The sequence below is a fragment of the Pseudochaenichthys georgianus genome, chromosome 16 (genome assembly GCF_902827115.2).
Source record: "Pseudochaenichthys georgianus chromosome 16, fPseGeo1.2, whole genome shotgun sequence".
Taxonomy (NCBI): domain Eukaryota; kingdom Metazoa; phylum Chordata; class Actinopteri; order Perciformes; family Channichthyidae; genus Pseudochaenichthys; species Pseudochaenichthys georgianus.
In genome coordinates this window covers 25128648-25149290 of record NC_047518.2, presented here as the reverse complement: position 1 = coordinate 25149290, position 20643 = coordinate 25128648, and the positions used below count along the sequence as shown (strand labels likewise).

At 44.5% G+C, this 20643-nt stretch overlaps 1 protein-coding gene across 2 annotated transcripts in view; it reads left to right on the top strand.

The window, feature by feature from the left end:
• Positions 1–4170: 4170 nt before the first annotated feature.
• The window catches only part of kirrel3l (kirre like nephrin family adhesion molecule 3, like), a 32634-nt gene continuing 16161 nt past the window's right edge, over positions 4171–20643 (top strand). For both annotated transcript variants that reach the window (XM_034102971.2, XM_034102970.2), the window contains exon 1: positions 4171–4786. In XM_034102971.2, coding sequence (XP_033958862.1) covers positions 4747–4786 — 40 coding nt within the window. In that variant the 5' untranslated portion in view covers positions 4171–4746. The remainder of the gene's footprint in view (positions 4787–20643) is intronic.

Genomic DNA, 20643 nt, shown 5'->3' with positions numbered 1-20643 from the left:
TGAGCTACACGGTGTAAGGCGTCAGAGTGGAATATTCTCCAGACAATCATGAACTGTTGATAGAGCCAACAATCAACTGACACATCAATCAGTGAGTGGCAGAATTGCTGATCTCAGTGCGAGACTGCAGAGGCTAATCTATGTGTATGGATTAGCAGAAGTGTTCAATAGTTCTGTCCAGGCGGCTGGATCACTATCTCAGATATTTATCGCAGCTGAGTGGAGCACCGTGTGTCTGGACATGGCTTAGCACAGCAGAGATGCCACGTCCGCCATCAGGGCATTTCTGGCACACAGGAACGCGCATGACATCAGGAACAGATGTTGCACATGGTGAGGCCCATCAAGGGACAACAACTCTGCATCAGTGCATGAATATTTCAGACAGCTTACTGCTGTACTTATCAGCGGAGACACGGCTAGGCTGGCCAAGGACCCAATCAATCTAATCTTACATTTTGGGGGATGTTGTAATCACTTTATGGAAAGTGAGGAAAAACGCACACAAGTGTTGGCTTGCAAGAAGAAGGAAGACAATTTGCTTTTTTAGATGCATTTTTATTATATGATAATAAGACAATCTTCAAAAGGGCTCAAAACAGTCTTTATCCTGATAAGTATGCACCAGAGCTATAGGGTATATGTCTTCCCCTCCTTTTTGTCATGATGACTTTATCACCATGAGAGCCCCTATATACCTTCAGTCCCTACAGTCTACCGTAATGTCAGACTGCAGATCTTTTCCATATATCAGTATACATGGAGTTAAACAGCCACATTCCTGTAATCCACACCCTTTTCTAAGCACAGTTTGAACCAGAAGCTTCAACCTCTCCTTGACCCCTGAGGAAAAGAATCCCTCTACCAGATCCCTCGAGAGACTTTCATTACAGACAAAAACAAAATCCATGGGTGGCCAGCGTCACATTCTGATATTAGGGCAGAGGACATGGATTTGATATGTGGCTGGAAATAGTCATATACACTGCAGAGAGAGCCGCGGGTCCGTGTTCAGCTTTAATGGCCCTCCTCCTGCTCGTCAATCACACATAAAGAAAATGCTTAATTGCACATTTCAAACCAGTGCAGTGAACTGACGTCATATTATTGGAATGGGAGAGAGGAGACAGGTTTTGAATTGCTTGCGAGCTGGGCAGATGGATACCACTGCCTAGCAAAGGTATATGTCCTTATGAGTTATGAGCTTGTAGCGGTATTTAGAGTTATGGTTGACACAGATCAGCTCAACATTCAATATCACAATTACAGTAAAAGCTGGTGTAATGTTTCTCATATGGATAGCAGCATAAACCTTAGACCCCTAGAGCCACCCTAACACTGAAACAAAGGCATACACCGTAGTGTATAGAGTAGTGTTAAGTTAATATTCATCAATCTAACAGGCCATATTTCAAATCACAACACAAAGCTTATTTTTATGATACAGATTCATTTAGGGGTAACTGATTTGTGTTTGTTTTAACAATACATGATGATATGATGAATTGATATGCTTATATAGAATGTATAATGTATGCACAGTGTATTTTCATTGAAAACTATGCAGAGTTTCCCATAGCAGTAGAAGATTTTGAAACAAAACAAAGCTCACATTCATCAACCTCTGGTTTAATTTACTTTTGAGGAGAGAAATGTCTCCTATTTCCTGCTGTAGATAATGAGGTTGATTTTATTCAGTTTAATATTCATTCACTCTAAACACATGGTTTGTGTCTGTATGAATACATTTCCCTCCACTTGAACGTTAGATCCTCTTTTCAGATAGACAAGAGAGAAAGCAAAGCGATTGTTATTTTAAGGGCCCAGCATGCCGTTCACCACGACTGACATCTCTTTTTTAATTGACCCCGGGTCAATATAGGGACTGGGATAATATTTTGTTAAGTTATTCTCATTTCCCTATGAATCACATTTCCATATATCTCCACTTCATGCCTTATTTATTACCTCCTTACAATTACCATGCAAACGACGTCTTAACTGTCACCCCTTTCTCCCTCTGAACAGTTTAGTAAATATCAAACCAAATTTATTATTGATAAACCCACAGCTGAAAACCCTCTTTTTATCTATGAATTATTCACACACTCAAAAGCTTAGGGAGTATGGGCGCCCTCCATTTGATGCCACGGAGGCCAGCATAATTAAGAATATTGGCTCAAGCTGATGCTTGTGCATGTATCTGTTTTGCCCTCATCTGTCCATCTGTGTGAGCCGTGGGAGATCATACATTTCAATCCCTGCATCACGCCCAGTGACAGACTTTACACAATGGATGCTGATTTTATTATCACAGCCCAACTGGTGAGGGCCCCCTGCTGTTTTACTGTCCACACAAGCCCCTGCCGTCAGTCACTCATTGTTGATTTCACACGTTCACACTGCAGACAGCAAACCCACACACCCGAAAACAACACAAAGCATAATTTGATTTTCCAACTGTCTATCTCCAACATTCAAACCCCTACTCACAACCTAAATCGCATTCTGACATGTAAAATCTTCCCTGACACAAACACACACACATTCAGACACGCTCATTTGCCCATGTGCTCACTCACACTAACCTGGGTTGGCTTCCCAGCTGTGCAAGCTGTTTCTTCCATCAACATGTGTTTACTGGCAGGGGACCCTTATGTTTGCATTACGGGGAGGCAATAAACAGGAAGGCCAGCCCGGGGGTTTGAAAACTACTGTTTGGGGAGAACCCTCATGAGGAGGGAGCCCTAATCATTATGCACTTCAGCCTTTAATTAAATGCAGCATAACATGTCAAAAGACTCATTTTTGTGGATGATGTTTTCTAAAATCCACACATGCTGAAGTCCTTAGTGTCCAAAACCGCACACTTTGATGCATTTTTTACAGTCTTGTGCATGGAGCACTTACCACCTGGTTGAGTTAACAGGGCGCATGTGTGTTTGTTTTGAGTGTGTGAGTGTGAATGCGGGATGTTAACATTACTTTAAGGCGTTGCTTGCTACAATACACATACAAGTGAAAGACTGATTAACCAGATGACTGCAAGGCCTATTCTTTTTGGTTAATCAATAGATCCTTGAATAACTAATGAACAACATCAAAGAACAAGCCTATAAACAGCCACGGGCAAGTGATAGACTGCACTGTTTTCATCTCTTTATGAAAGTCTTAGCTTTTGCTGAAATATGATAATGATTCTGTTCTCTGTTCATTTTAGCGCTCACCGTATGACAATGAACAAAAGGCTGTTTTTAGATCAAACTGCACCTGAAAAAGGTTTTTGTGAGTCAACTTCTAAGAAAATAATTAGCAAAAATACGTCTGTGAACTACATAAACTATTAATATACTTATATAAACTAAAAAACATCTAATTTGTGAGTAAACTGAAATAGCAATACATAGATTGGAAAAAAAACCATTAGTAGTCTTCTGATGGAAAGCTGTGTAAACAAAAGACAAATGTAGTTAATGCTGACAGTTTTACTGGTGTAAGCCGGTAATTAAAGATTTGTTTTTTTAAGCCTTCAATCACTTCACCATTTGGCAAAACATGTGCAGCCAATTCTGCTGCAATCTTACTCACCTTCGTTAAGTTGGAAATATGTTGGCTGAAGGCGAAATGGATTCAACTGGATACTTTTCGACAGATAAATGTTTAAATCAGAAAATTGACCAATGATTGACAAAAGAAAAGGGTTGTCCTGTAACTTCATAAATAGTGTTCCATACATGATTAAATCACAACCTGAGGTGAGATGCATGCATTTGAGATGTTAGGAGAAAACATTCTGAAAATAAAGGTTTTTAATGAGCTAGTAACCATGAATGGTATTACAATATTGTATTGTTATATTCCCATGGGGGATTTAAATGGCACTTTAAGTATGTACCTCTACATTACATTAGTGTGTTCTGCAAGCATGCACCAAATCGCTTGTCTATCATTTAATATGATTGAAGTCTCCATAGCCTTCTCAACCCAAATATGCCAGGGCAGTCATTTAACTGACAATAAGTGTTTTAAATACCCTCCCATGACGCCCAGTCAGCCTATCGGGTGGCCCTGGAGGCGGGGGCCGCTTGGCCCCACTGGCAAGCATCATTCTGAGGGGCTCCTCAGACTCAGCTCGGGCAGAATTGGTGTACCCCTCCCTACCAGATGACTGTCAGTGCGCATTTCCTATTGGCGAGAGGGAGTGAGAAGTAAACAGAAGAGACCGACAGGGGAAGAGTGTGTGAGAGAGAAGCGGTGAGTGTGTTACAGTTGGAACAGAGTGAGAGAGAGACTCCGGAAGGGGCGAGAGGCAACTTCACCGGGGTTCATCACTGCGCACTGTCAGGGAGAAGAGATCGCTTTCCAGCGCAGCATGCTCACGCAGGTTAAAAAGTGGACTGTGGAGGAAGCTACTGAATGAGACCCCCGATTCACTAATGGACTGTTAAAGAGAGCGCAGTGAGTGGTTAAAGCTGTGCCGGCCTGACAGGGAACAGATACCGGAGAAGAAGCTGATGCAGTGGGGAAAGTTACCAACTATGGAGATGATTTGTTAACTGAGAGTTTTCAAACTGTTCGGACAACTCAGAGACATTTCCTTAAACTGGATGATATTATAGACGAGTCCCAGTGCACTTGTCCGTCCGGTGAGATCTCGGTGCCGCGGTGGAACGTAACCAGATCAGTCGCATAGACGGAGCGAGTGAATCCCTCCACGCTACACAATCAGCGGCCAGAGCTACAACGATGACGGCGTTATACCTCATATTTTGCCTTATGGCCACAGGTAAGACATGTGTTTGTTTGTTATAATTAAGCATGCATATCTTTATTGATGGAGAAAATATCGCTCCATACTGGCGCGATGCGTCAAGCCATCCAGCGCGCGGTTATAGCATGATGTGCTGCAGTGTTACAATCCACTGCTGTTAATAGCCGGTAAATGTTTAATTAGTTTTGAAAGAGTGATTACAACAGGAGGTTCGACTGTCTGCAAGCCACTCCGGGGCACCAGTGAATCATGTCACTGCGTAATTCTGGGTTTCTGTTCTGGTTCAAATGCCTGATCAGTGAGAGAGACTATCTGTGTTTCAGTGGATGGGCATGAGGTTGCGGATGCAGGGCGCACGTACGGAAAGTTGAACCCACATTATTGTTTTACCTGAGGGATTCCTTATTCCGGACTGCAACGCGTGCGAGCGTATATGCCTCACAAAGCTGGTTTTAAAATGAGGGTTAAATGCTTTGATGAGTAGGCAGGTGGGGGAAATACAACTAAAGCGCTGAGATTGGAGGCGGCGCCGTGCAGAGCTCCGCATACCATTTCCCTCTAGGCAGTGGTCCGCAGATTGAGATAATGATGTCCATTAAATAAAAAGCACCGAAGAGGTTTGGCCCGATTTAACGATGTGGAAATTATGTTTGCTACTGGGTCGTTACGGTTGGGTTTTGAAGTTGTTTTCTCTTTGAGGCGCAATCCAACACAATCGTGCATGGTTATTATGAACGGTGCGTAAACTAAGAGATAAAAGGGTGCATCATGAGGGGAGCACAGTCTCGCGGGTATATGCGTTTGTGCTGGAGCAAGGCAGAGGGAGTGAGAGAGTCACCGAGAGGAGGAACATTTGTTTTTTGGGAGACAGGCAGAGGCACAACGCACCTGTCTGCCTCCCCCAAACACCACCACCCCCTGCTGATTTGTGTTTACAGAATCGATTTGCCTACAGTAGTTTGTTTATGAATCATTTGAACAGAAACTCATGTTTCAAAGCTTAAACTCAAACTACCCAGTATGTATGTAAATCTGACTAAAAGACTGTTTTAAGGAAAATGTCAAATGAACAGCTTTTTGAAAAAAAATGCATGTATTGCATTGTGGCTTATGCCGATAGTTTTCCTAAGTGTATGTGTATTATCTAAGCATCACCATGTGTATTTCAATATAATATAATAACTTATCATGAATGCCTTTTCAGTATAAATATAATCCGTACGAACAAGCAGGCTCTATGAGCAGCTGGTAACATGAACTCTGATAATTTAGTGCTGTGAATGTCTTGACGCAATTAACACTGAGCAACTGTTGACTTATCAGCATCTTTCAGAGTTGTTGATTAACTAGTGTGTGGTATTAACACTTTAATTAGCTTTAAACATGAGGGAGTACACAACAGCATCACACTGACACAGATCATCTCTGGGAGGGACAAAGGGTGGAATAATGAAATCAAAATCCCTTCAGACTTTTATTTTTCCGTTATCTTCTCTGCCTTGGCCAGAAGCAGCATTAGCTTTCAGGCTCAATCTCGTGCCGTATTTCAACCAGCTTTCAAGATCACAAATGGCAAAGCGTGTTTAATGGCCATTTGTTGTGAGTACATCTTTACTATCAGCCCCGGTTCCGCATGGTTTTGTCATTATTCAAAGCTCGGGGAAGGGACATGACACCAGTAGACCTCCGCTCCCTGACAGACTCAACAGCTGGATGAGAAGGGGGTGGTAGCCAGACAGCGGCATATTTCCCCCGACCCTAACACACACACACAACTCCTCACTCTCACACACAAATAATGAAAATGGTAACAGCTGCCCTAATTAAAACCTAAGAGACCATAGACCTAATTTATTGAGCCTCTCTTATAGTCAATATGTGGCCACAGCAAGACTTCCCTTTGAAATGTGTGTATGGCATATAACATACATTTCTATGTAGTCTTGTAGCACTGATCATTTACTTCCTCGGAAAGTCCCCTGGGCTCTCAGAGGAATTGGATTCCACACTGCATCAGTATTCTGAGTAATCTTCAGTGAGCTCTGCTTTGGAACCTTTTGCATGGGTCGCTTGAGTCTCATCGGGCCAAGTTCAAAGGCTGTGAGCCGAGATTACAAGTTTCTCTCCCTTCCTCTTAAGTCGTGTCGCCACTCATGTCTCACTATAGTGTAACGCCGTGGAAATGTTCCACCTTGCCTCTTCTCACAACTCTTTTGCCTGGCTGAAGAATGTGTGACTGTGGGACAGGGGGACATGAGAGCGTATCTGCTTAATGGGCTGGAGGCGGCTGGCAGACTTTCACCCAAGGTTGAAAGCCTCTTCACACACACATATTTAATGCAAGCACACACAGGCACAAACAGAGAAGTGATATCCAGCCGGGAAAGTGATAAGCCCTGACCAAGTCCACTCCTCTCCACCACATCATCCTTCGCTTTCCCATTACCAGAGATTTGTCTTTTCCTCACGCAGCGCAAATATGTTTGTGGACACAATGCATGGCAGCATGGCCCAAGAGGTTGGTTTTAGGGAAATGTGCATATTTCATGAACTGCCGGTCTTTGAATTATTGTGCAGGAAGTCAGGATGCATAGCAAAACAGAGTTTAAGATAAACAGGGAGAGGAAGGGGAGTCGTGGTGCAGGGGTAAGACTCGGATGTGCCACCAGTGTCTCAATGATTAAGCTGACAAGCAGTGGGGAAACACTGAGGAAGACTGCTGAGCACCATTAACCCTTTCTCCATCTTGTTACTCTTGTCTGTCTCTCTCTGTCACACAAACATACTCAAATCACTCCACCATTTCTATCCCTCTGTCAATTTCAATCCTCTGCGATACAAAGAGATTGAGGATAAAGTAGGTAAAGTGTGAAAAGTTTGCAGCCGAGAACCCCAGCCAGCCGATGAGGAGTTTTAGATACGCGGTGCACAATAGTGCAGACGCAGCAGAATCCAAACACAGCTGAGTCTTGAACAGAAGTGTCTTGCATTATTTAGGAGGCATACTCATGGCAAAGATATAGATGCATTTTGGCCTACTTTGATTTCCTGTCTATCTGAGCTCTGTGTAATGGTGTACTGCTGGGGTGTTGTATTAAACATAACATCTGAATTTTCTACATTCTCTAGTGGCCACAAAAAAAAAAGTAGGGATCCATACATTTGTTGTAACAGTAACTTAACTTATAGTCAATATATGGTTTTTAGTTTAGCATTTTAACCAAACTAAAAAGTGAATGTTTCCTACAAAGCCTCATCCTTTTCTTTTGGAAGTACATGACACACACACACAAACACACATCTACACACATATACACACTCAAAGGCACGCACAGACAGACAGTAATGAATGATCAAGATCCTAAACAATGGCCTGCTGTTTCTTCTCATCCTGGAGACGTGTCTTGCACGCATGCCATTGTCTTTCTGCCCTTCTTCATAAACAGATATCCTCCCATTTCCCCATCTCGCACACACACTTGTTACGTGTACGGAAGGAGAAACTGGAAGGAGAAAGGAAACAATAGGGCTTCATAATGTTGCCTGTCTCTAATCAGCTTTGCCATGCGGTTAAACACAGATAAAGAACTTGGTAGTGTGTCCTGAGGCTTTGTTATCAGCTGTTAGCAACTTAACTGGATGTGTATGCTGGTATGGCTCAACACAGGAAGCCTAAGTAGCCAGGCATAGCAAATAGTTTATGGCACTTGGTTTTTTCCAGGATTATTTTTACCTCTGACCGCCCATTCTTTTTTTGTCTTTGCTTTCTCCTTGTGTCTGTGTCTGCACATCCTCACCTTGTCTTCCTCTGGGACAATCGGAGGATCCGGGGAGGAAATGACAAGGAATGGGACAATGGAGGGGCCGTGTCAGCTTCCTGCCATCGCCTGGAGTCCTCTTCCCCAGTTAGAGCACAAACGTGTTTATTTTTCTGTTCAAACACACTAATTGAATAAATAGAGAGAGAGTGAAAATCAGGGATTCTGTGCATGTCATTAAAACAGCCCCCCAAGGGAAAGAGTCACGTTTATACTGTAGCAGCTATTTTAAGAAAGACTTGGATTGCATTCATCGCCCCCTAAAATGCAAGTGTCACTTCCTTTTAGAGAGATGTATCACCATTTCAAAGACCCTAAGCCCAGAAACCAACATACAATAGAAACATTGCAGACATACTACACACGTTCATTTTTATTTTCCAATCAATTCCTGCCCTGCAAGACAAGAATTTCATATCTCCTGCCGAGACACAGAAACCAACAGCAAATTGAAATGTATCTTCTGCGTTGCAGCAATATCTGTTCCTGTGTTATCTTCACCAGCCGTGTTCCTTAACCCTGTATTAAAGGTAGCTCTGTTGGAGAAGGATTCTGGCAGCTGAGAAGGGGCTCAGGAAAAAGAAAAGTTCATCAACTGAACATTTATTTTATACTGGATGCTGATTTATTTAACTCCTCTTTAGACTGTCCCTATATGAAATGTGATAGTCAGTGGCACTCAGTAGTAAATACAAGCTCTGAAATATGAAACTTGGTGTACCAGGGCTCGTGGCAGTGCGCATCATCCAGAAATGAGACGCAAGGAGCTCACGGTAACAACACACACACACACACACACACACACACACACACACACACACACACACACACACACACACTCAGAGGTCAAGGGCATACACTGGGGCAGAGAATGATAAGCTGAGATGAGTGTTTGGCATCTTCAGGGCTGTGTGCCCTTTCTGGAGCGATTAGTCAAAGTCCAACTGTCTAATTAATGATGCTCCAGCAATCAGGATATGTCATTTCCTTAACCAACTAGGGGTAAAAACACATTCAAGGAAACAGGAGATGCCTGCTGCTCACTTCATTAGTGACGGAAGCAGCATCCGTACACTTGGGACTACAACTACTCGTTACTTGAAGTCCACTCCTTCCCCCCTCCTTATTTTCTTTTCATCTCTCCTTCCTGACAGTTCAAACCGCCTGGAACGCCACGGCTAATATTGTGTTAGTGACTCGACCATTAACCAAAATAGTGGGTTGTCTGTTTCTCAGTGTCTTCTTCTTCTTCTTCTTCTACACAATGAAATACTGTTGCTGTAGGAGGCTTGGTGATGGGTTAGAGAAACATATTTTATTTTCCAATTCGGACGGAGGCTGAGAACCTCGCCCTGGGAGGTCTGTTTGAAAAGGCAGCCATTTTGTTAGCAACTGAGAGATGTCAATCAAAGCTTATCGATCAAGCTTTTAAATGCAGCTTCCTCAATGGCAAAACATGTTAATGTTATTGAGCTGTGTAGAAACGTGAGGAACAGGGAAGTGAGTGGGTGGGTGGTTGAGGTGGGTGGACCGGTCGGGTAAGGTGTGTCTCTTTCCTGCCGAATGTTTGTCCAATGAAAGCCGATGCAGAAACGGCGATGGACTCAGCATGAGAATAAGGGGGAAGGGAAAGAAAGATAAAGGAAAGAAAAGGTAGGGAGAGGGGTCAAAGGGATTTACTGCCAGGAGCCAGGTCATGGATATGCTTGTATTGGTGTAAACCAAACCTGCTGGTTTTCTTCCTGAAAGGCTGAGGTGAAAAACAACAAGGGTGTTACTGACTGCAACTCTGAGGGGCATTAATATAAAGTTGATATTCCAACACCTCGGGCCAAACGTTAGATCTCAGGTGTACACTTGGACACGCAAAATGCGATTGTATGCGGCAATGTGTTGTGGCTGGGGGGCTTATAATGATGGTGAGGTAAGGAAAGTGTATAGGGGGAGGCTTTTCTGCTTCTGCCACATTCCTGTGAAGCTGCAGAAACACATGGCTAAGTGCTTCCAAAGCTGGCTGAGGTGAACCCAACACCCCTCCTGGAAGAAGCAGCCCAACCATTGTTCCAGCACATTGCACCCGTCTGACGGAGGCATCCTAGTGCTGCGTGGATCCCAGGGGGCTGGAAAGAGAACCAGGCAGCGGCGGAGAGGGACTGATTGTTCCCTGCTCAGACTATCCACAGATGGGGCTACGGCACAGGATGCTGGCTGTTTGCTTTAGAAAGTCCCAGGCGTTTGCTTTGCAGTCGTGGTGTATGCTCTGGGGGATAGAAGAGAGGAGATGTGTCAGTGGAGACAACAGCAGGGGAAAGGAAAGAGAGAGTAGAGCAGAGCGAAAGAAAGAAAAAGAAGGACAGAAAGAAAGAAAGAAAGAAAGAAAGGGACAGAAAAAGGACCCAGCCTAATATGATGTCAGTGTGAATATAGTGTCAGTGCCAAGAAGGGAAGACAGATGATACAGCCATACAATGATAGGGTAGTTGGGCGAGAGAGTGCTCAAGTCCTCCCCTGTTTCCAAACAGAGACATATAGAGCTAGAGATAATGGAGAAGGGAGGGAGAGCTAAGAGAGTAAGCGAGGAAGGGGAAAAAAGGAACGGATGAGATGCAGAGAACCCAGGCTGCATCCATCATGTGGTTTGGTGCAGAAGCCATTTGTACCTATTGTTCTCCATAATTTGTTTTCTCAGAGCCTGCAAAGAGTGGAGGGGGGTGAAGGGGCGAGGCAAAGCTGCGGCAGCCATTTATTTTTGCACTAATTACATAAGTGAGACAGCATAATTAGACGTATAGCTAAATAGACAAAAGGCTGAGAGAGATGCACAGAGGGAGATAGACAGGGAGGTGTAGATGAATTCAAATAGATGAGAGGCACAGCCCTCTCTATTTCACATTCAAGAGTGGTAAAATAAGTAAAGGGAATGGAGAAGGGAGAGTAAAGGAGATGGGCTGATGGAAGGGATAAAAGATAAGAGGGAGTGAGAGAAAAGCCCTCTTCACAGGCTGCACTTTGAGGTGCGGCCAAATGCTGCCTGAATAGTCACCTTATTTAATACACCTGCTCAGCAGGAGGGGGCAGAGAGATATAAGGAGATGTGGCAAAGAAAAAGACAGAAGGGCAAAAGAGAGGAGAGGAAAGAGGAGACAGATCTCATCTCTGCCTCTTCAGATCAAAGGCAGAGAGTGGCTACAGAAAGTTGTTTGGGAGGGTCTCTGTCTGTGTGAGGTCATGGTTTGACATGGCCTGCTATTTTGCCCAGGCGGTATTACACTGCAGCACAGCCACATGCCAAACCCTCGAAAGTATCACAGGCTTCAGGGACAGTTCTTTAGAACCTGTGACGTTCTATGGCCTTGAAGCAGCAGGAAAGCTGAGGACTAAATGTAGAGTGTCTGAAAGTTAAAATCACTACAGAGATTGCACATATTTTCAAATATCTAAAAAGGACCATATTCACAGGTATTTGGTTGTTGTGTTACTAATGCATTTGTGCATCTGCTCTGGTTCACGTGTAGGCGGTGCGTGGGTGGGTTCAGCATGTCACCAGTCTTTCAGGACCGTGATACAGGGGGAGATAAATAGGCCTTTAATGAAGCCACTCCATCACAAGCCAGTTAAAACATCTGAGCAAAGATTGAGGGGCAGTCAGGCCTGATCGGAGGACTATTGAAGCCGATGGACGGAAGCTCTTGAGCCGTCACACTTTAGATTAGCCATTCACTGCACTATAGACCTCTGGCCGAACTACTCCTCTGTCTCTAAACAGCTCTCTGAGACACTATAGTACAGCTCTAGTCAACTCCCTGATTGTGCTGGGGAGTTCTTTAAAAGCCAATTTAAACTCAGTCCTTTGTTTAACTCCCCAGGAACTCAAGCTGGGACATATTGTGTATGGCTGTGTGTGTGTGTGTGTGTGTGTGTGTGTGTGTGTGTGTGTGTGTGTGTGTGTGTGTGTGTGTGTGTGTGTGTGTGTGTGTGTGAGTGTGAGTGTGAGTGTGAGTGTGAGTGTGAGTGTGAGTGTGTGTGTGTGTGTGTGTGTGTGTGTGTGTGTGTGTGTGTGTGTGTGTGTGTGTGTGTGTGTGTGTGTGTGTGTGTGTGTGTGTGTGTGTGTGTGTGTGTGTGTGTGTGTGTGTGTGTGTGTGTGTGTGTGTGTGTGTGTGTGTGTGTGTTTGTGTGTGTGTGTGTGTTCAAAGACTCTCACATGATGGCAACGAGAGAAGAGATCCTTCCGTTTTGTGCAGGGGATGAATCCTTCATTCTACCAGGTTTGCCGAGGGACAAACCTAACACTGGGCAGCAATTTTCCTCAACAAATAGTGATTCCTCTAGTCCTCTCTCCTTCCAGCCTTTCCCTCTTTGATCCCAGGTAATGTGTTAACAAGCAATGGGTTCATGGAATACCCATAACATTAGTGTGTGTATTCGCACCAAGGTGTAAGAGTGTGTGTTTGTGTTTACACATGTGTGGCTTTATGTGTATTTTCGCACCTACTAATGAATTGCTTTATTTGCTTGCTGAGGTGACGATGGCCTGTCTCTAGCAGGGCATGGCTTTTGTTTCTCTCTTCTGTGTGTCGGCTTCAGCCCATAATGGGAAGGGCCCTTTCTCACACTAACACTGAGACCGGTCTAATTAGTGCCTGCGGTTCCATATAGGGTAGCCCCAGAATCCACAGGAGCATTGTGACAGTTGGCCTTATCAGGGGACCACTCAAAGACAGAGGACCGAGTGAGAAAGTTCACACAAATAGGCAGACCTGCTTGGAATAGACTCAAATTAGTTTCCTTGTTAATTGGGGTAGGAGCATTACAAAAAAAAAGGTGGTGTATTTTCTGATACGTGACCACTGAGATTCAGCTCCTCACCGGTTAGCGCCCTCTCGCCCTCCGGTTGTGCTCCTCCGGAGGGCGATGCAGATAAATGATTTTTGCTCTCCTTCATCCCTCTCCCTCAATCCAGATAATTCAATCTGCTCAATATCAAATAATCTCTCCCAATTTTTCAGCCCATTTGAACCTTATCGCTCAAACAGATACCTCTGGGCGATGAGCCTCGTTCCACCTTGTTAAAAAGGGAGGGGGAGAGAGAGAGGTAGCCAAGGAAAGAGGGATGGCAAATAGCTCTCACAGGAGTGCTTTTAAAAGTCTCTCTTTGCTGTTCTCATGCGCCGTATGTGAAACAGCGGCCAAATATGTTGAAAGACAGAAGAATAGTAAGGATCAAGATGCAGAAGTGAAAAGGGAGACTATCTACAAGAAATTAGGGGTGTTTAGGTGTTGTGAATCGTGGTACTTAAGGTCTGGGGCACTAACTTGGGTCCCACAGCGCTTATCATGCCCCTAGCCATCTCTCCTGGCAGTTAATTAGAATCCAATAAGGTTGCCTCCAGTGTGTTTACCCTTTCCAGAGGTTCTATTCGCTGCTTAATCTGCAGAGAGGCTGAATGTCAATAGGTCAGGCCAAGACTCCAGAGCCCTAAGAGAGAGGGAGAGACAGAGTGAAGGGGGAAGAAGAGAGGATCAGGGGGATGAAGGAAAGGAGTCATTCCTTCCCTCTCTCAATATTTTCATCTGACGTTCCATTCTAGTTGTTGTTTTTCTGCCTCCTCCCTCCCTTTTGCGTCTCCTCTTCTCCTCTTTTCTTCTCACTTCTAATCCGTCCTCTTGATTGTTCTAAGCTGCTTTCAGCCAGCCCCTGGGAGGGTGGGGGGTTTTGGAATCTGTTTTAATTAAGATTTAAAAGACAACTCCCTCAAGAAGGGAGATTTAAGAGCAGGATGGACTGAGCAAAGTATATGAATGAATGTAGGTAGGACAGATTGTAGGGAGGGATCAACAAATATCAGAAATTGGTAAAAAAGAGAACGTTTAAAAGCTGTTATTTAGCTGTAGGTGCGCACATCGCAAACACCCACACATTCACACTCAACGCAGCCAGACTCTGAGGCATTCGAGTGGCTAAGCCAAATGGGATTTTTTTTTCATTTGTAATCAAGCGGCACAATCTATATAGATTGATCTCAACTTCCTGTGATTCATACCATATCCTGCGAGGGTGATATGGGATCAGTGGTAGCCAGCAGGCAAGCTGAGGGAGTTATCTCCACACTCTGTCTAATGATCGATCATCTCACTGCGCTTAAGAGCCTGTAACGCTCCACTTGTTTATCAGAGCCCCAAACCTGAGGCTTCTTCGTAGATGTGACCTGCAAAGTAAGTCTCATTTTGCAGACCGGCAAAATAAAGAGAGAAAATAGCTCTTTTAGAGGCACGTCTCAAACGTTTGAAGTTTGCTTTTGTTGTCTTGACCAGACATGTCAACGGAGGGTGAAGTAATTTCCCCGTGTGATGTAATTCCATTTGGGTGGTAATGTCACCAAAGTGAGTGCTAGACATTACATTAATTAACAGTCTTATCACACCAGGACAAAAGGAGATGTCACTGTAGAAGTATGCACTGGTACTGTTAGCATCCTATGTAGCTTTACTACCACCATGAAAACAACAGACATAGTGTGTCCATCTGTATGTGTCACTGCAAAAGGGCGCGTGCTTCGTTTTTGGTAAAACAGTCACATAGCATACATCTGCCGCTACTGCAAAGGCTACATTCTTCATCCAGAGCAGAAGCCCAAAGAGAACACACCCCAAAAAAAGAGGAAACAATGAAGTGTTTAAGTTCATCAATCCCCAGACTTTGGTGCAGCCGGTAAGGTGTTAAAGGCCAGGCGAGGGTCGAGAGCCCAACCCACAGCATTCTCTGCCATGATACATCCCAACACAGAGCCCATATGTCCAGGGTTTCACAGTCAATGAGCCATTCCACCCAGCTTTACAAAGACCCATTCACAGCCAGTTGACTCTGAGGTAATCTGCAATGCCATGGTATGGTTAGGACAGAATGCAGCACTAGCCCAACCGGTGGCAGTTTGAGAAAAACAATAGAGTAGAACGTATACGGAGGAGTAAACTAAGTGTTAAGGGAGAAGGGTACGAAGACAAAGAACTTTACAAAGCATTTTGAGCGGATAAACGCAAGCATGATCTCGCCCTCGGCTTGCTGGAGCTCCATCGCTTGCCTCCATCAAAGCCCCTTGAGATTCTCCCAGCACACCCTGCCTCCGTCACTCACAACTCTGTTAATAAGGCCAGCAGTAAACGCCAGGAAAGATATGCAGGGATGAAAGATCTTCCTCTCATGTTTTTGCTTTGAGGATGTGTTTCCGGGTGTCATGGGGGGGGTAGGGGAAAATGCAGCTTTACAGAGAAATGCTGCATTTTAATAGAAACAATAAACCTATCCGCTTATAAAATAATATTCTGTGTCCCATATCCTGTTGTGTTACAGCTCTGGGGAATTTTGGCGAATAAAAGCCCCCACCTCCACTAAGCTAAAGGTATAGAAGAAGCCCATGTCAAAGAATAAAGTGTGAGGAGCTCCTGGGGGAGGGATATATCACACATATATTCTTTCACTGCAGCGATTAATATCCGGGGAAAAAAGGTCAAACTTGACTTGAAACGGTCCAGTATATCACAGTTACATTGGGAGCCAGCATTTCATACATCAATCCCTGTTGTGATGTCTCATCAGCCTGGTCACACAGGAGAGACCCGCACTGCACATTATCAAAGATTGATGGGATGTCCTAGTTAAAGACAGGGGGGTGGAGAGAGGACTGGTTGGGAGAGGGAACTTTGAGTTACCCTCTGCCTTTTCAGAGGTGTTGACTGTGGGTTGCGTGGCCTTTTACGCCCAATACAAACATTATCACTGTGGTTGACAAATGTTATGCCAGGCTTCACTACTGGCAACATTAAGACCTGACCCCAAGATATGGGGGGACTTGCAAAAGCAGCCTTTTGAGGTCAATGCTCTCACACCAGATGACTCCCGCTGACTCAGGAGGCTCAAGACGAAGGGGCTAAGCCTTCAATCTCCGCCCTCTTCCTCATCCTCCCCTGTAACGAGAGACAACACAAACTGACAGAACAAACAGACAGATTATCCTAAATCCTTTTTTCTCGAACACACAACCTCACCCTCTCTTATCCACTGTTCACTGTCATCTTACCCGTTTCTTGTTCAGAGTGCTTGCTTAATAATTAATTGATTAATTAGTTAACTCATTAATCATTTATTCATTAATCATGGCCTGATTTTTATAGAAGAAGCGGCACAATCTGAAAAACCCTGACTTCACATTTCAGTCTAATTATGCTCCTTTACTAATCAACGCTTAAGAAATGGAGTTTCAGGAAATTATTTTCCCCCTTCCCTTCTTTTCTCAACACAAAGCCGGATGCATTGAAGTCGGCAGGTAACGTTCCCTCCTCCCTTTCTTATGCTCTGCAGCTCTTAGTCATCAGCAATTTTAAAGGAATGACTCAAGTTACAAGGCAATCTGATGAACAGAATAAAAATGCGATGTTAAATTAAAGCTTGCCTTTTCTCCACCTCGTGAAAAAAGAGAAGATAAATTCTGGTCACAGACTTATAGACATTGATTAATAAATGGCAATTTGAAGGCCGTGTGTACAACAGAGGCGGCTGCATTGTGAATCACACACTTATTGTTTTCACTGGATCTATGGCTCTCCTGGGAGGGGAGGTAATTTGTTTAATCGCCACGAGTTATGTTCTCTGGACAGAGAGATTGGAAGATAGGAGAGTTCCGAAATATCTTCTGTAATGTGGAGCGAAAAGGAGAAGAGACAAACTTTAAAGAGGTTTAATTAGAAGGGGTTTTGTGCGTTTGTGTTCCTGTTGGATGCAGAGTTCACAACACAGTTCAGCTGCCTTTTCTGAAGAAGCTGTTGTCAGCTGCTGACAAAAAAGAATTATGCATCAAATTAAAGAGAGCACTAGTGAAATGGAGGCAAGTCGGGCATTAACCTCATAAGCTTTAAAAAGCACACATATTAAGCAACTCTCATTGAGCTAGCTGTGTTTTATATTCCAACACACACAAAAGCACAGCTATGACTTCAGTGTGCCGCGCTGCTGCTGAATGAGGTTGTCTCTCTCATTCATCTCTCCAGCAGCTAACACTGCACAAGTGAACAATAGTGTAGATGGCCCTTTTACTCTAATGAGATGCATACATTTACAACATTACCACCCTCATTAAAAAATAATAATAATAAAGGAGAAAAAAGTATTAATTATGAAACGCACTACTTCCTATCTTGAAGAGCCATGGGGGTCTCCACTGGGCTCAATTAGGAAGAGTAGGCCGCAAATCCCCAGACTAAATTAATTGACACCCCAGGGCATTAGACCCAGAGTCCCAGTACAGAATCTATGTAGAGATTTCCTTTGTTTTCATTTCCACCGCCTTTTAGAACAAGCAAGAGAAGGAGGCAATTTTAACATGATCTCTTCATTGTTTTAAGGATTAATAATCTATTATTTATTCATATCTGTATTTGTTCAATTGTCATATCTGCAGTTGGTTATGAAAATATTTGCTCTTTTTTATCTTTGAGAAGCCCTCCTGTCACATGTTCCGCACCATAGCTGTTTTATTCACCGTGTCAATTCTGAGTACACAAAAACAGCACACGAAGTTAATGATTTAAAATCACAGTAAATTATACTAAAAGCCATTCCATCCAAACACTGGGAAAGAAAGGGGGGGTGGCAGAGAGGGAAATTGGGATACAGAGAGAAAAAAGCGAGAAATACAGCGAGTAGCAGAGAGGACAGAAAAGGGCTGGAACTGTGACACAGATCCAGCCAGCAGCTGTCTTGCAGTGAAAACACCGGGGGGTAAGCAGGAATGACACGAAATGACAAGCCTAGCTCAATCAACATCTTTTCAACACTGCTGGCTGATGTGTACAGACAATTTCATACCGCTACAACTGGCTCCCTCCCCTTTTCTCTCCTTTTTCATATGGCTTTTTATTTCCTGTCCCCCTGCCAGCCAGCCAGTCACTTGCTATCTGTCTACATGGAGTCAGCTCTCAGCTCTTTGGCTGTTGGCTTCAGAGTGGGAGGTGTGGTGGGGGGGGGGGGGGGGGTACTCAGAGAGATGCTTGTGCCCACTACAAACCCTAAAGATATGGAAGTGTGACGGTAAGGGCGTGTGTGTGTGTGTGTGTGTGTGTGTGTGTGTGTGTGTGTGTGTGTGTGTGTGTGTGTGTGTGTGTGTGTGTGTGTGTGTGTGTGTGTGTGTGTGTGTGTGTGTGTGTGTGTGTGTGTGTGTGTGTGTGTGTGTGTGTGTGTGTGTGTGTGTGTGTGTGTGTGTGTGTGTGTGTGTGTGTGTGTGTGTGTGTGTGTGTGTGTGTGTGTGTGTGTGGCAAGTATGGGGACACAGCATTCGAATGAGGGTATTTATGGCACATTGTCGGGCACTGCAGCACAGTGACTGCGTGAACCATTCACATCCACACACACTGACTATGTCACATCAGCACTCTTGGTCTCCCCCCCCCCAGAGCCTCCTCCTTTTTCCCTCCCTTTTTTCTCCTCCTTGTATGCATACCACTCTATTACTCTATCCACTGCATCTGCTGTAGCAGGTACCCGGGGAGAAACTCTGCTGCTGCTCGCCCATGCGATCAGCCTGACTGCTGCCCTGATGTGTGCAGTGCCCTATTCCAGCGGAGAAAAAGCTTGTGGTGACAGCCTCGGAGACAGACTGATTACAGCGTTCCATCAATCCCCTCATGGTCCGCTCCTTTGCAATTGGAAGCTGACAAGAGCCCACTTTTTCCATTTTTACCTTACCTCAGTTTTTCCGGTCTTTCTAACATGCCTTCTTTTTTTTCTGTTGTTCCCCTTGCCCTGCTTGCTTGAGTGTACTGTTGACAAGCTGACACAAACCCCTGTGATTTTCACACCAGGGATGCAGGGAGCAGGAGAAAGGGGGCAGGGGATACAAGGTGGAGGAGAGGAAGAGATGGGGATGGAAAGTGCAAGGGGAGAGACTGGCAGGAGATGACAGCTGACACGGAAACAAGTGGAGCGATGGCAGAAAGAGCCATGTAGAAAGCAAATCAACAATTAGTAACACCTTACATAACTCTCAAAGGGGGCCTGCTAGGCATTGATTTCAGGGATCACGGATCACTGACTGTAGACATTTGAGTGATCAACAGAGGAATGAGAGGATGGGTTTTGGATTGTAGAGGAATGGTAGAGAATGCCCAGGGTGGGGGGGCATCAGCTGAGGGGGGAGGGGTTTGGGTGGATGAGCGGGTCCACTCTCTAAAAAAAGGGTCCAGGTCTGAGCCAATATGTTCACAATGGAATAACGGCTGAAAGGAAAGGCTAGGAGGATTAAACTCGGGCAAAACAGCTCTTAAAAAGCTGTTAGACTGCAATTTGGGCACAAAAAACACAGAATGGGAAAAAGATAGTGAGAGTCGGTGGGTGGGAGTGCAGCTGGAATGCATGTGGGAGAGAAAGGATTGAATGGAGGCCGGGACACATGAAGGTATGAGAGAAGAGACCATCTGCAGAGCCACAAGCTGAGGCTGTTTGCAATGGTCCAAGTACAAAAAACAAAAAGGAGGTTCATCACACAAGCAGTGCATGTGTTGGGTGCCACGCTGCAACGAGTTGGTGGGTGGTATCTGTTGTTAGCCCTCTTCAAGCTCTCAGAAGTTCTGTAGGAGTCGTGGTAATGAGCTTAGTAGCCAGATCAAACATGAGATGGGTGCAGGGTCCCCTTTGGGACATACTCTTTGGTTCAGCTACCTCAGCACAACTATCTGTTTGCACACACACAGGAAGGGAAAGACAAAAGAGCCTGACTCAAAACAAAGGGATAATAATTCCATACAGAGAGAAATGGAGCTTGCATTTTCCAGCCCGATTTAGAAGCCTTATCTAGACAAGGCACAATGGATGGCATTTGGGGAAAGGGGTTGTTTATTCCAAGCTTGACACTTTTCTGCCAATTGCCTTGTTTTGTACTGGGGTTTTTCTGGGGGTCTGTTCTTTCCTCCTCATTTTCTCCTCTCAGCCACTTATTGTGGAAAACTCACACGAGCTTGGCGCAGGATTCTGGCTCTACCACAGGGGCAAAAACGCGATATCGGGCT